Source organism: Lipotes vexillifer, unplaced genomic scaffold (genome assembly GCF_000442215.2).
Source record: "Lipotes vexillifer unplaced genomic scaffold, Lipotes_vexillifer_v1.1 scaffold788, whole genome shotgun sequence".
In the NCBI taxonomy this organism is placed as follows: domain Eukaryota; kingdom Metazoa; phylum Chordata; class Mammalia; order Artiodactyla; family Lipotidae; genus Lipotes; species Lipotes vexillifer.
Window position 1 is genome coordinate 1,827,384 of NW_006791862.1, and position 15,196 is coordinate 1,842,579.

General features: G+C 35.8%; 1 protein-coding gene across 3 annotated transcripts in view; it reads left to right on the forward strand.

Annotated features, from left to right (window-relative positions):
- BCAS3 (BCAS3 microtubule associated cell migration factor) overlaps positions 1-15,196 on the forward strand; it is a 592,536-nt gene that overhangs the window by 43,893 nt on the left and 533,447 nt on the right. For all 3 annotated transcript variants that reach the window (XM_007464906.1, XM_007464904.1, XM_007464905.1), the window contains exon 6: positions 4,060-4,141. In XM_007464906.1, the coding sequence (XP_007464968.1) occupies positions 4,060-4,141 (82 nt within the window). The remainder of the gene's footprint in view (positions 1-4,059; positions 4,142-15,196) is intronic.

Consider the following 15,196-nt stretch of genomic DNA (forward strand, 5'->3'; position numbering starts at 1 on the left):
CCCCCCCCCCCCAGCTTTTATAGCCTTTTCTCTGTGTGTATGATTGTCTCGGCTGTTATAATTTCCTTTTGCCTTAGGTTGAGCTGTGAGATTCTAAACTTGTACTTCCCCCCCACCCCTTTTTGGTTTGGTATGTAATTTGCATATTTTCACCATGTGAAAGCTATTTTCTATGGTTGGAAAAGAGTTTTTTCCAACAGTGTGAACAAATCATTCTTTGTTCTCCTTATTGTGCCTCCAAACTGGTACGTCCGGTTTATGCTCCAAACAACAAAAGCCTGTCATCAGAAATTAAAATGCCAGTAAGAACAAAGGCAGAGACCCATGAGGAACTATTGGAGAGGTTTCCTCCCTGTTTGCTCCTCTCCCCAAGTTACTGCAGTTGCCAGGAAGTTGGAACATTGCTTGATACACGCCTTCCTTGTAGTTCTACCCTTGTATTTATTATTGTTGGTTTAAAAGTGAACTTAGAGCTCCTGGTAATTCTTCTCAGGATCAGTAAAATCTTCATCTCAGAGATTCTTTGCTCTTTTCAATGAGCTCTTTCTAAGAAATCTAAAAATCACTTTGAAAGCCTTAAAAAAAACTTCATCAGTTTTGACATTTATTTGAGAGCAAAACTGCCAGTGAACATACTGTATAAAATGATTAGAGGCAATTGAAAACGGCAGCTAAAGCGAAGCCTATAAGGACATAGCCATTCTCTCTGTGTCTTACCTAAAACGTGCACGTCTTATCTATATACACGTTATTAGCACTGTCTCTGTTCTGAAATTGTATTCCAGTACAGAGTTTGCCTATATTATTGGGAGAGTTCTCTTCTCTGGGAAGTTTGACATTTTTGACTCACTTAGGATACTTTAGAATTATGCTTCTAACAATTTTGATTTTAACATATTCACAAATTTCTATACATAGTAATAGTGCTTCCCCCCACCTCCCTTCCCTGATGTGATGATTAAAGATTCTAGGACCTTAACTTAGAGGTAATGAAGGATCGGTAATGAATGTGGAGATGCATTTTGTAATCACTCCTAATGTTTTTTGTCTTACCTGTTGCTGTACATTTAAAGAGGGATTTAGAGTAGAAGCTTAGAATAGAATAGGGCATTTAGGTTTGTTTTAAAAGCCGTTATGCTCAAAAGCATGGTGTGTTCAGATTTCAGAATGTTTTTGTATATCAAAGTAAGCTCTTGGGTATTAAATCCAGTGATAACAAATGTTTATCATATTGTGAATATGCCAAGATAGGTTTGTTTTATTCTTTATTGTTTAGTATAATTTAGTATAGCAGCTCAGTTAAATGTGATTAGACTTTTTAGCTTTAAGGCTTTATTTGATAGGACCAAAAGCTAAATGCTAGACTTGTGGCATATGGAAATAATAGTACAGAGCAGTGAATTTTGTGTTAGAATACTATGATTTGTTATAGGTATAAACCTTATTTGTGAGAGGTGGTTTTCATTACTCTGAATTATCATTTCAGTGCAATTTCTACAGTATTGGTTTTTTTTTTAATTTGAATTTTATTTATTTTTATTTTTATTCTTAAATTTTTGGCTGTGTTGGGTCTTTGTTTCTGTGTGAGGGCTTTCTCTAGTTGCGGCAAGCGGGGACCTCTTTTCATCGCAGTGCGCGGGCCTCTCGCTATCGCGGCCTCTCTTGTTGCGGTGCACAGGCTCCAGACGCGCAGGCTCAGTAGTTGTGGCTCATGGGCCTAGTTGCTCTGCGGCATGTGGGATCTTGCCAGACCAGGGCTCGAACCCGTGTCCCCTGCATTGGCAGGCAGATTCTCAAACACTGCGCCACTGGGGAAGACCTACAGTATTGTTTTATAATTTATTTTTCATTGCATTCTTAGTAGAAATAGTATGTATATTGAAGAATACTATTTATCCATTGCCCAACAAACAGTCTCTTTTCAAAAAGTAAATGACTTGGCAGCTTTGGAGGTAGCCAGTAATGCATCTATAATGTAATTGGACTGTATTAGTGATATACCTTTGGTGAAAGTGTTCTTAAAATCAAAGAGGTGATGGTAATTTTTAGATATCAGAGAATGTGTGATTACTGCATTGGTTGGGAGATTGAACAAAGTGACCCTTTAAGGATTTTTCTAAACTGAAAATTCTGTTCTATAAGAATAAAATGTGGACTTAAAAGCTGCAGTATATAATGGCAATGGTATTTTATTTATAAGATTAATGTTTACAGAGGAATTTGTAGAGAGGTAAATTTAAGAAGTAAACTTAAGTTTGCTATACTGAGTTTGTAGCTTTTGTGTGTTTAATTGGTGATAGGTGGTGCTATTGTTGCATAGTTAGTGGGAAGAGCCTAGCATTCCTCGTATCTTCTGCTTCCCAAGTGCTATAGAGGGATTTGCCATTGTGGCCAATAAATACATTGTAATAATTTTTATAAGCTAAATGAATATGATGGCTCTTTAAGAGACAAAAATATTTATAGTTTGCAGCTCTTAAATTCAGGTAGAAGAGAAGCTGAAGATCTAAAAAAGTAGTTAATCTAAAAGACAGCTCTGCAGGTTTATAGTTTAATATTGGAAGATTGATAAACCTTTTATAATGTATACAATGTTGATATTTTAAACTCCTTGTTTGGCAGGCCTATTTTTAAAAAATACCATCAGCGTGTTTATGGAATGTTTATCATTTTTATATCTGTTGTAAGTTCTTAGGTATTTAGAACGAGTTATTTCTATATCTGTTGTAAGTTTTCGGGTATTTAGAACGAGTTTTATAATATTTGCCATTTTCCCTATCTGATATTACATATTCCATCAAACACTTGAGAATTAAGGAAATGTATTGGGAACTACATTACCACTTATAGTAATCTGGAAAGCCTTTCTTAACATTATGATTTAATATGTTCAATATTTCAATTAGCAAATTGTTCTTTGGAACCACTAATTCTGAAAAGCAGTTGTTTTCACACTTGACACAAATATCAGTCTACCTCTTTTACTTTGGGATTAATAGGCTGCTGTACATCTGAGGAACAGATCTGATTTTACTGAAAATGAACGGACATTCATACGTGTTTGATCTATGTGTGTAAGAAGAATAATGACATTTAAAGATGCGTACATATTTTTATATGCATAGAATACTGAAATTTAAAGCATCTTGAGGTCCTTTAGCACCTTTATTGTCTCAGCTTATAAATGCAAAGGAATATAGGCTTAGAGGAGGTAGGGGAAATGTGGAGATGTTGGTCAAACAGAGCAAAGCTGCAGTTTTGTAAGATGTAGAAGTCAGGGGACGTAATGTTCAGGCATGATGACTGCAGTTAATAATACTATATTGAAGACTGGAAAAATAGATTTCAGAGACTCATCACACACAGAAGGTAAGTCTGAGGAAGTGACTGTGGTAATCATTTCACCATATATATGTATATCAAATCTTCATATTGTATACCTAAATGTAGACAATATTTACTAAAATATATTTAGAAAAGAAAATAAGTAATAAAGGTTTATAGAGGTTAAATGATTTACTCAACGTAGTTAACAGCTAGGGTTGCAGAACCGTAACTGGCACCTAGGTCATTTACCCTCCACCTCAGTGTTCTTTGCAACATGTTTTGCTCTTTTTCATTTATAACAATTTGCGAAAGTTACTACAACATTTAAGTTCTGCTTTTCAGAATGCTAAGAATATTTATGTTTTTCTTACATAGAAAACTGAATACTAATAAAAAAAATCAGAGTTTGCTTTGCTCTGAAATGGAAATAGGAACCGAGCAGACTTTAACAAACTGGTAGTTTATTAAAGATAAAAATTACAGGTTTTCAGAACAGACCTTTTATTTTCCTCTTCATATTAAGTGCATGCTCTTACAATTTTCTAAAAATATGATAATTTAAGGTATTAATATACTTAATGTGTATGGTCAGCCATAAATAGGTGTGTGAATGTACATATACCTACCTTTCAGACCAAAAATTGTGATAAAAATTTAGGAGATCTTGTTTTTGTATAATAATGTTCTGACCTGCATTTTCATTTACTAAATTTTTTTTTCTGTCTTCTGCAGATCAGTGGGGAAGCACAGGAGCTTTTTTCTGTTCGACATGGCCCAATTCGAGCAGCTAGAATCTTGCCTGCTCCACAGTTTGGTGAGTGTAGCCCTTAAGAAGAAACAAATCATTCAGAAAGAGGTTTTTCTTTTATTGGTCTTGGACAACAGACAGCAAGAATGATAACTGAAGTCTGTTTTCCTCCACGTGTCCATACTCCTTCCCCTCCTCCCTCCAAGATAAACTCTTAGTTCTGTCAGTTGAGATGGAAATAGGTAATCTTAACCAATTCAGTATGGCCATTCACTTTCTGCTGCGGTTTTGATTTATCTTCCTCCTCTTTGATCTCCATTTAGTTTCTGACTTTGCTGGCTCTTTCTTGAAGCCCTCTTCTTTCTTGGTTTTCATGGCAGTGCTCTTCCCAGATCCCTTCCTTGCTGACTGTGCTGCTTTTGTTATGTTTCTGGTTTAGCTTACTTCTGTGGGTATTCCCCAAGTCTCTGTTGTTCTCAGTGTCTTTGCTCCTCTCAGTTATACTTACTGCCTTGAAGAGCTTGGTTTTCACCATTATCTCGATTGTAGATGAGTCTGTTGTCTGTATTTACAGCAATGGCAGAAGTACAGTTTCGGGCTTTTGACCTTGGATCTCTGCTTTAATAATGAAAACTTCTTAATGTTGTATTTAAATATTATGTATTTTTAAAATTAAAAAATCAGATATATGGTTAAATTACATCTGTTATTTGGAAGCGTAAATAATTCCCAACTCTTTAATGATCTGAGCTTTCTAAGGGTTGTATTTTCTCTTTAATTTGCCTATGTTCACTCAGTAATGCTTTTGTATGTGCACTAAAAACAATCATATTAATATCATTTGCATACTTAAAAAGAGGATATTAAAATATTTTAATGCTATTATATTTTTAAAGTTTGTACAGAAGTTGGGAAATCTTCCTGATAATACTTCTTTCTGCAGTTATTTCTCTAAATTGGTGAGAATGATGTTTATTAAAATGTACTACTATTTGCATAACTAATGTTAGGGATTAATTTAATTATTAAATCTACTTAATTGAAATGGTAAGGGTGGAGGTAATAAGGCAACAATATCCTGCAGTCACATGGAGATTTTTCCTTGTTATTGAACTGTATGGCATCTACAGTTATCAACTTTGTCTCTGCTTTACACTCTCTTTCTGTTTTCTGTTACGTTTGTGTTCTGGTGAAATTTTTGACAAAGAAGATTGTTTTGGAATAACCAGCCTCACTGGATGGTTGGAATCAAGAAGAACTTTATTACTAAAGGACTCTGCCATGTCTTTGTTTCTTTTGTATGTAATTCACAGAGGCAGATTTTTCTCCTTTCATTTCATTTATGAAGTTCTTTTCTTTATGTCAATTATTTATTTTTTAAAAATTTATTTTATTTATTTATTTATTTTTGGCTGTGTTGGATCTTCGTTGCTGCGAGAGGGCTTTCTCTAGTAGTGGGCGGGGGCTACTCTTCGTTGAGGTGCGTGGGCTTCTCATTGTGGTGGCTTCTGTTGTTGCGGAGCACGGGCTTTAGGCACGTGGGCTTCAGTAGTTGTGGATCGTGGGCTCTAGAGCTCAGGCTCAGTAGCTGTGGCTCAGGGAGTTAGTTGCTCCGCGATATGTGGGATCTTCCCGGACCAGGGCTCAAACCCGTGTCCCCTGCATTGGCAGGCGGATTCTTAACCACTGCACACCACCAGGGAAACCCTATTTATTTTTTATATTTTAATTTTTTTTTGCCGCACTGCATGGCTTGTGGGATCTTCGTTCCCCAACCAGAGATCGGACCTTGGCCCCCTGTGGTGGAAGCACGGAGTCCTACCCACTGGACCGCCAAGGAATTCCCCTCTTTATGCCAATTATTAATGTTCAACTTTTCTCAAATTTTTTACTTTGGGCAGAACTATATGAGAGTGTATAAAGCTTTAAAAGCTAATATTGCTAGTAGAATTTGAGTTTGTTTAATTTACTTTGTCTAATTAAAAGAAAGATTTCTCCATCCACTATAATATACATTTATTTATTTATTTAAAAAACATTTTGGCTGCGTTGGGTCTTCATTGCTGCATGTGGGCTTTCTCTAGTTGCGGCGAGCAGGCGCTACTCTTCATTGTGGTGGCTTCTCTTGTTGCGCAGCACGGGCTCTAGGCGTGTGGGCTTCAGTAGTTGCAGCACGCGGGCTCAAGTACTTGTGGCACACAGGCTCTGTAGTTGTGGCTTGTGGGCTCTAGAGCGCGGGCTCAGTAGTTGTGGCTCACGGGCTTAGTTGCTCTGCGGCATGTGGGATCTTCCTGGACCAGGGATCGAGCCCATGTCCCCTGCATTGGCAGGTATATTCTTAACCACTGTGCCACCAGGGAAATCCAACTATAATATACTTTTATGTGCACTATAAATACTTTAAATACACTATTTTTTAGATTTAAGATGTAATTTCACAAAACTTAATGTTGTATGACTTGCAGAAATTACGTGTTGCTTTTATTGTATTTAAGTTTTTAGATTTGTTTTCATCAAACATGCAACTGATCAGATAAAATTTGTAATGGAAAATAGGATACCCCTTTCCTCTCTTCTGCCCGTTTTGCTTTTGCGCTCACTTTGGTGGAATAAGTCCTTTGGTAGCTTCCTGAAAAAGGATGTGTGGTAGATCTTGTTCATCTGAAGATGTCTTTATTTTTCTTTAATTCTTGATTGTTAATTTGTCTGGGTAAGAAATACTTGTTTGTAAGTAATGTTAGTTCAGAAATTTGAAGGTATTGATCTAGTGTTATGGTTGAAGAATCTTAAGCCATTTTGACACCTTTTTCTTTGTATATGGCTTGTTTTTTTCTCAGGAGCTAATAGAATGTTGGCTTTGTTCCCAGTGTTCCAAAATTTTGCAGTGTTGTTTCTTGGTTCATATGTTATTCTGGGCCTCTTCGATGTAGAAATGCAAGTAGTATAGTTATGAGAAAATTCTTTTTCTTTTTTTTTAATATCTTTATTGAAGTATAATTGCTTTACAATGTTGGGTTAGTTTCTGCTGTACAACAAAGTGAATCAGCTATATGTATACCTAGATCCCCATATGCCCTCCCTCTTGAGCTCCCTCCCACCCTCCCTATCCCACCCCTCTAGGTCGTCACAAAGCATCAAGCGAGAAAATGCTTTAAACTACTTTTTTGATGGTTTCTTCTCTTAAATTTTCCATGTTCTCTCTTTCTGGTACTTGTATTATTTGGCTGTTATATCCCCTAGAATGATTAATTAAAAAATACTTTCATCCCTGTTCTTTTTGGGAGATTGTCTCAATATGGATTACTGACTCTTCTTGAATAATTCTTTGCTGGGATATCCTGGGTGGTCCAGTGGTTAAAACTCTGTGCTTTCAATGAAGAGGGTGTGGGTTCAATCCCTGGTCTGGGAACTAAGATCCCACATGCCTTGTGGTGTGCCCCACCCACCCCACAAAATGATTCTTTTCTGCTGTCTTTTTTTCTTGATCTCTCCTCATGCCCAACACCTCCCTCCCTCCCTTCCTCTCTCTTTCTCTCTTTCTCTCTTTCTCCACCACCCTGCTGCTCAGAACTGAGAACAATATACTGACGGGTCAAAGTGGAGGGTAAGAAAGACCGTAGAAACACGTATAGCTCAGGCTCGTGTAAGCCCCAGAACATCCGTGTAGGTCTCCCTCCCTCCCCTCTACTTTCCCTCCTCCCTCCTTCCCATTTTTCTTTCTTGGTGTAATTTACATGTAAATATTACCAAATAGAATCCAGTGATCCATAAAAAATTTATACATCAGGACCAAGTAAAAGATACTCCAGGAATACAAGGTCGGTTAACATTTTGAAAATAAATCAGTGTAGTTCACCATATTAGTAGAATGAAGAAGAAAACACAGTTGATCATCTCAATAGAAATGGAAAAAAACTTTGGCAAAATTTAATAGCCATTTAGGATTAAAAAAAAAAGCTTTTAGCAAATTAGAAGTAGAAAGAAACATCCTCAGTATGCTAAAGATAATCTGTAAAAAAATCTATAGCCAACATTATAATCAATAATGATATATTAAATATTATACTTTCCTACTGAGTTTGGGATGGATCCTATCACTACTTCTATTCACCATTAAATTCAAGTCCTAGCCATAACAATAAGGCAAGAAAAATGAATAAGAGATGTAAATATTAGAAGGAAAGGTGTAAAATCATCTTATTCATAGATAATTTGATTGTATATGTAGAAAATACAAAACAATCTATAAACTGTTAGAATTAAGAAGTGATTTTTTTTAAAAAAATTATTTATTTATTTATTTTTGGCTGTGTTGGGTCTTCGTTGCTGTGTGCGGCCTTTCTCTAGTTGCGGCGAGTGGGGGCTGCTCTTTGTTGTGGTGTGCGGACTTCTCATTGCAGTGGCTTCTCTTGTTGTGGAGCACAGGCTGTAGGTGCGTGGGCTTCAGTAGTTGTGGCTTGCGGGCTCTAGAGTGCAGGCTGAGTAGCTGTGGCTCACGGGCTTAGTTGCTCCACAGCACGTGGGATCTTTGCGGACCAGGGCTTGAACCCGTGTCCCCTGCATTGGCAGGTGGATTCTTAACCACTGACCCACCAGGGAAGCCCCAATTAATAAGTCATTAATAAGAGCTGTTGCAAAAATCCTCAGGAAAATACTAGCAAACAGAATCCAATAGCACATTAAAAGGATCATATACCATGATCAAGTGGGATTTATCCCAGGAGTGCGAGGATTCTTCAATATACGCAAATCAATCAGTGTGATACACCATACTAACAAATTGGAGGATAAAAACCATATGATAATCTCAGTAGTTGCAGGAAAAGCTTTTGACAAAATTCAACATCCATTTATGATAAGAACTCTCTAGAAAGTAGGCATAGAGGGAACCTACCTCAACATAATAAAGGCCATATATGACAAACACACAGCCAACATTGTTCTCAATGGTGAAAAACTGAGACCATTTCCTCTAAGATCAGGAACAAAACAAGGTTGCGCATTCTCACCACTGTTATTCAACATAGTTTTGGAAGTGTTAGCCACAGCAATCAGAGAAGAAAAAGAAATAAAAGGAATCCAAATCGGAAAAGAAGAAGTAAAACTGTCACTGTTTGCAGACGACATGATACTATACATAGAGAATCCTAAAGATGCTATTAGAAAACTACTAAAGCTAATCAATGAATTTGGTAGAGTAGCAGGGTACAAAATTACTGCACAGAAATCTCTGGCATTCTTATACACTAATGATGAAAAATCTGAACGGGAAATTAAGGAAACACTAATGTTTACCATTGCAACAAAAAGAACAAAATACCTAGGAATAAACCTACCTAAGGAGACAAAAGATCTGTATGCAGAAAAGTATAAGACACCAATGAAAGAAATTAAAGGTGATGCAAACAGATGGAGAGATATACCATGTTCTTGGATTGGAAGAATCAACATTGTAAAAATGACTATACCACCCAAAGCAATATACAGATTCGTTGCAATCCCTATGAAACTACCAATGGCATTTTTCACAGAACTAGAACAAAAGATTGCACAATTTGTATGGAAACAGAAAAGACCCCGAATAGCCAAAGCAATCTTGAGAAAGAAAAAAGGAGCTGGAGGAATCAGGCTCCCAGACTTCAGAGTGTATTACAAAGCTGCAGTGATCAAGACAGTATGGTACTGGCACAAAAACAGAAATAAAGATCAGTGGAACAGGATAGAAAGCCCAGAGATAAACCCATGCACATATGGTCACCTTATCTTTGATAAAGGAGGCAAGACTATACAATGGAGAAAAGACAGCCTCTTCAATAAGTGGTGCTAGGAAAAGTGGACAGCTACATGTAAAAGATGAAATTAGAACACTCACTAACACCATACATAAAAATAAACTAAAAATGGATTAAAGACCTAAATGTAAGGCCAGACACTATAAAACTCTTAGAGGAAAACAGGCAGAACACCCTATGATATAAATCACAGCAAGATCCTTTTTGACTCACCTCCTAGAGAAAGGGAAATAAAAACAAAAATAAACAAATGGGACCTAATGAAACCTAGAAGCTTTTGCACAGCAAAGGAAACCACAAGCAAGGTGAAAAGACAACCCTCAGAATGGGAGAAAATATTTGCAAATGAAGCAACTGACAAAGGATTAATCTCCAAAATTTACAAGCAGCTCATGCAGCTCAATATCAAAAGCAACAAACAACCCAATCCAAAAATAGGCAGAAGACCTAAATAGACATTTCTCCAAAGAAGATAGATTGCCAGCAAACACATGAAAAGATGCTCAACCTCACTAATCATTAGAGAAATGCAGATCAAAACTACAGTGAGGTATCACCTCACACCAGTCAGAATGGCCATCATCAAAAAATTTACAAACAATAAATGCTGGAGAGGGTGTGGAGAAAAGGGTAACCTCTTGCACTGTTGGTGGGAATGCAAATTGGTACAGCCACTATGGAGAACAGTATGGAGGTTCCTTAAAAAACTAAAAATAGAACTACCATATGACCCAGCAATCCCACTACTGGGCATATACCCTGAGAAAACCATAATTCAAAAAGAGTCATGCACCACAATGTTCCTTGCAGCACTATTTACAATAGCCAGGACATGGAAGCAACCTAAGTGCCCACTGACAGATGAATGGATAAAGAAGATGTGGCACATATATACAATGGAATATTACTCAGCCATAAAAAGAAAGGAAATTGAGTTATTTGTAGTGAGGTGGATGGACCTAGAGTGTGTCATACAGCTTGAAGTAAGTCAGAAAGAGAAAAACAAATACCGTATGCTAACACATATATATGGAATCTGAGAAAAAAAAAAAAGGGCATGAAGAACCTAGGGGCAAGACGGGAATAAAGACACAGACCTACTAGAGAATGGACTTGAGGATATGGGAAGGGGGAAGGGTAAGCTGTGACAAAGTGAGAGAGTGGCATGGACATATATACACTACCAAATGTAAAATAGCTAGTGGGAAGCAGCTGCATGGCACAGGGAGATCAGCTTGGTGCTTTGTGACCACCTAGAGGGGTGGGATAGGGAGGGTGGGAGGGAGGGAGACGCAAGAGGGAAGAGATATGGGAACATATGTATATGTATAACTGATTCACTTTGTTATAATGCAGAAACTAACACACCACTGTGAAGCAATTATACTCCAATAAAGATGTTTTTTAAAAAATAGAGCTGTTGCATACCAGAGTCATTAGATCTTTGGTGAACTGATTCCCTTACAGTGTATTTTTCCAGCATTATTTTCAGCCGTCACCAGTATCCCCTATCTAAGCCTTCCTCTCCCCAACAACACTCACTCCTTTGTGATAGTTTTTTTGGTGTGTGTGATAGTTTGTTTGAACTTTCGTTTCCTCAAATGATCCATCTTCTTTCTTTCAGACCTTTTCATTTACTCTTTCCTCTTCTAGAATACTCATGTCCTAACCCTTCTTTCTTGTTTTCCGATGTCAGTAGTATGTGCTCCCATGGGATTTACTGTTTTTTTTATTTTAGTTACTCAGTTGCCTCTTAATTGCTAGGTTTGTAGGCTGTTTTCATATTTTCAGTACCTAACAGAGTACTTGGTACAAGGTGTTAATAAATATTTGAATGTTGCTGCATGGTATAATGTTTTGAAGGTTATGATCTAGAAGAAAAGCAAGTTCCCTTTCTGTAGGTGATTCTGTACAAAGTCTGTCTCTTAACTAAAAGCAGAAAAACTGAAGGATTTGGATGTTCTTTTACACTGTAGAAGGTCATTATTGTATTTAATGGGCATTTACTCCTAACGACACAGTTTGTACTTCCGTATATTTTCATGGTCACTAACAATAATTGATTACGTTTTTAATGAACCTACACTTGCTTTAGAATTTTTTTCAGTGCAGTGTTCCACGAAGCTATGACCAATCAATTGGTATTCTCATGTCAGTTAAAAGCTGTTATTATCTTTCAAATCTGTCTTTTTAGAACTTAATTCCAAGTAAATTCTTCTTCCTTATTACTCTCAGGAGCCATAGTGGTTTTTAGTAACTCATTACCTCACTTGTGAAATAGAATATAGCAATATGTGTGATTTAATATATAAGTTAAATTTAATATGAGTTAAAAATTTTATATGGCTATAGATTTTGTGCTAATAATGTTTATTTCCAAGGAATGGGATCAGAGGACACATACATTTTAATATGTTTTAAATTTCTTAATATAAAGACCATACAATTAATTCTAACCAGTTAAAGTATTCATTATAAAAATTCAAGGAATACTGAAATGTAGAAAGTGAAAATTCACATGATTCTGTTATTAGAGATAAACCCAGTTTACCTCTTTACTTTCCTTCTTTTCTCTCTTTACTCAGATACTGAGCATGTATTGACAGCTTAGAGTATGCATTTCCTGTTTTTTTCCCCCTAAGCTATTCATACATGCATGAAAGTAACTTGTAGTAGTATGAACAGGACCTGATTCAAGTTTTTTACATGTATTATATGTATTTGCTATTGATGTGTATATGTAGGTTTTTTCATAACAGTTTATATTATGAATGTCTTTCCATTTCAAAACTTCTTTCAACATTGCTAAAAATTATGTCATTCCATTGTATAAACATTTATATTAATTTTAACCTTTTCCCTATAACAGGTTATATAGTTATATGCTTCTGTATATGTACATTTAAAAAATACACAAGGATTCTAGGATAATTCCTAGAAGGGGAATTACTGGGTAAAATAATGTATACATGTAAAATTTTGATACATGTTGTAAAATTGCTTCTCAGAGAGAGTATGTTGTCATTTATATATGAGAATTCCTTTTTTTCCCCAATTCTGTCCTCTACTGGCTATTATGAATCTTTTCAGTCTTGGCCTGTGTGATGGAGGAAAATCCTATTCTTGCAATTTTTGTCTTTGAGTGCTAGGAAGATTGGAAAAATCTTCATATTTTTGCTGTTTATTCTCATAATACCATGCTTGTTTGTACTCTTCGCTCTTCTCTTATTGATTTCAGCTCTCTACTAGATTATTATTAGTGAAATATTATCATGGATATGTGTCCCATAGACTTCCTGTGTAGTTTGCAACCTATCTTGTTATTTGGTGAAATCTATCAGTTTTTTATGTTATATATCTTTAGTTTCACAAAAAGAAAAACTTTGCGTATTTTACCATGTCATTTCAAATCATGACTCTCTTTGAATGTTGTATTTTTTTTCTTTTTTTAATGTTTTCTTTTTCTATTATATTTTCTTGATTGTTTCTTGCCAACCTCTGATTTTCTTGCCAACCTCTGATTTTCATAGCTTTTGGGGGAAATTTCTCCTTTATTATGGTCTTTCCCTTACTATAATATGTTCCTTTGGAATCACAGGAACAGTGGTTTATTAATCATTGCATTCTCTGCAGTGCCTTGCATAATATGTGGAATATATATGGGTGGTGCCCCCGAAATGAATTTATCCAGTATTTTATAAAAGAGAAACTAGAACTCCACTTCTGTATAAAGTTTTTTTTTCTTTTTTTTTTTAGTCATTTATCAGTGACCAAATGGATAGCGCCGCTTTTGACTCTGCGTTTATAACTCTGTTAGGAATTATCTTAGCCTCGTGCTTATGCTGTTTGCTTATTGATTATGGAGTAGACGATCATTTTGGCCTCTCACCTGAACCAGGTTTCTTAGAAATGCAGATTGAACCTTACTCATTATCCTTAGGAGTCCAATATACTGAGTATCTGAACTTCCTTGTTTTAGAGCAAATTCTTATAAACTAGTGCCTTTACTCTGGGAATAGACAGACTGTGGAGATACAGTTTCCTCAAGTGCCTGTGAACCAAAATCCTAATACTCATCCAGAACACTGGGTAGCCAACTTGGCTTATTCCTTCTAGCTTATTTTGTTATTACTTACTACTGGAAAGGTACTATTGTTTTTTGTTCTGCTGTGTACGGAATTCACAGTTTCACATCTTAAAATATTAAAAGGTTTTAAAATAACCCCAAGATCCAACCCATTTTTCCCTTAGTGGAGTGTAAATGCCATGTATTTTCTGAAGCTTGTAATATTGTAAACAGCCCACCCATGCAGTCAATAATACTAATTGTTGCTGCCTTTTTATGATATGAATGACAAGTTATTTTTTAGAAGCAAATATGAGTAGAACACCTTTAGAATTGTTAAACTTTTTCTCATTTTCTTTTTTTTGGGGGGATATATTTTCATATAGGGTGCACTTTCTGTGTGTTGAATTTTCATTACTTTTCTCAATGTACAAGTTACCTCTTTCATCCTCTTCAAGCAAGTTAAATGTGGCTTTTGTCACATTCAAGGAAGAACTCTTTGATTTGTTCAGTCATATCAATTCAGAAATTCTGCGTAACTTTTCCAGAACGGTTTGCCATAATTTTTTTTTACTGTAAAAATGTAATAACTATAGTTAAACAAGTAAATCTTTACACACACTCGCAGTCTGTTCATCCAAAACACTAGCAACCTTCCAAAAGTAGGCCAACTGACATTTGCTTACAGTCATCACCAGTATTTTGCAAAGAGGAATCAGACTTATCGACATTTTAAATGGCCAAACTATGAGATTTAGGGCTTCCCTAATGTTTTCTGCTCTAATTACTTCTCTTTGCTTTGTGTATGTTTTTCATAACACCTAGTCCTTATCAGCGGAGGCTTTATCACTTGGGATCATTTAGATTTTTACAAAATTTTGCTAAGCCCATTATTCAGATAAATTATAACTTGGGAGCATTTGTTCTGTTCACTATCAATTTCTTTAATATTTTTGGTCAGAGAACAGTGTTTCTAATAGAGAATGTTTGCTTTAGAAGTGCTGCTTTTTTATTTTAAAATTTTTTTTTAGTTTTTGGTGATGTCATGGTATTAGAGAAATTGATTTAAGAGTATTCTCAGTTTATACCTAAATATTTGATCCCTGTAGTTAGGGACTTTTCATATGAGGGCTATAGTGAGTGGAAAGTATACTGAACAGAAAAGAGAGGAAGTAAATTGATAAATCAAGTGTATAATATTGCTTAGTATTTTTCAGATGAAATTCTAGGTTGATAATAAACATTATCACCACTTTACCGCTC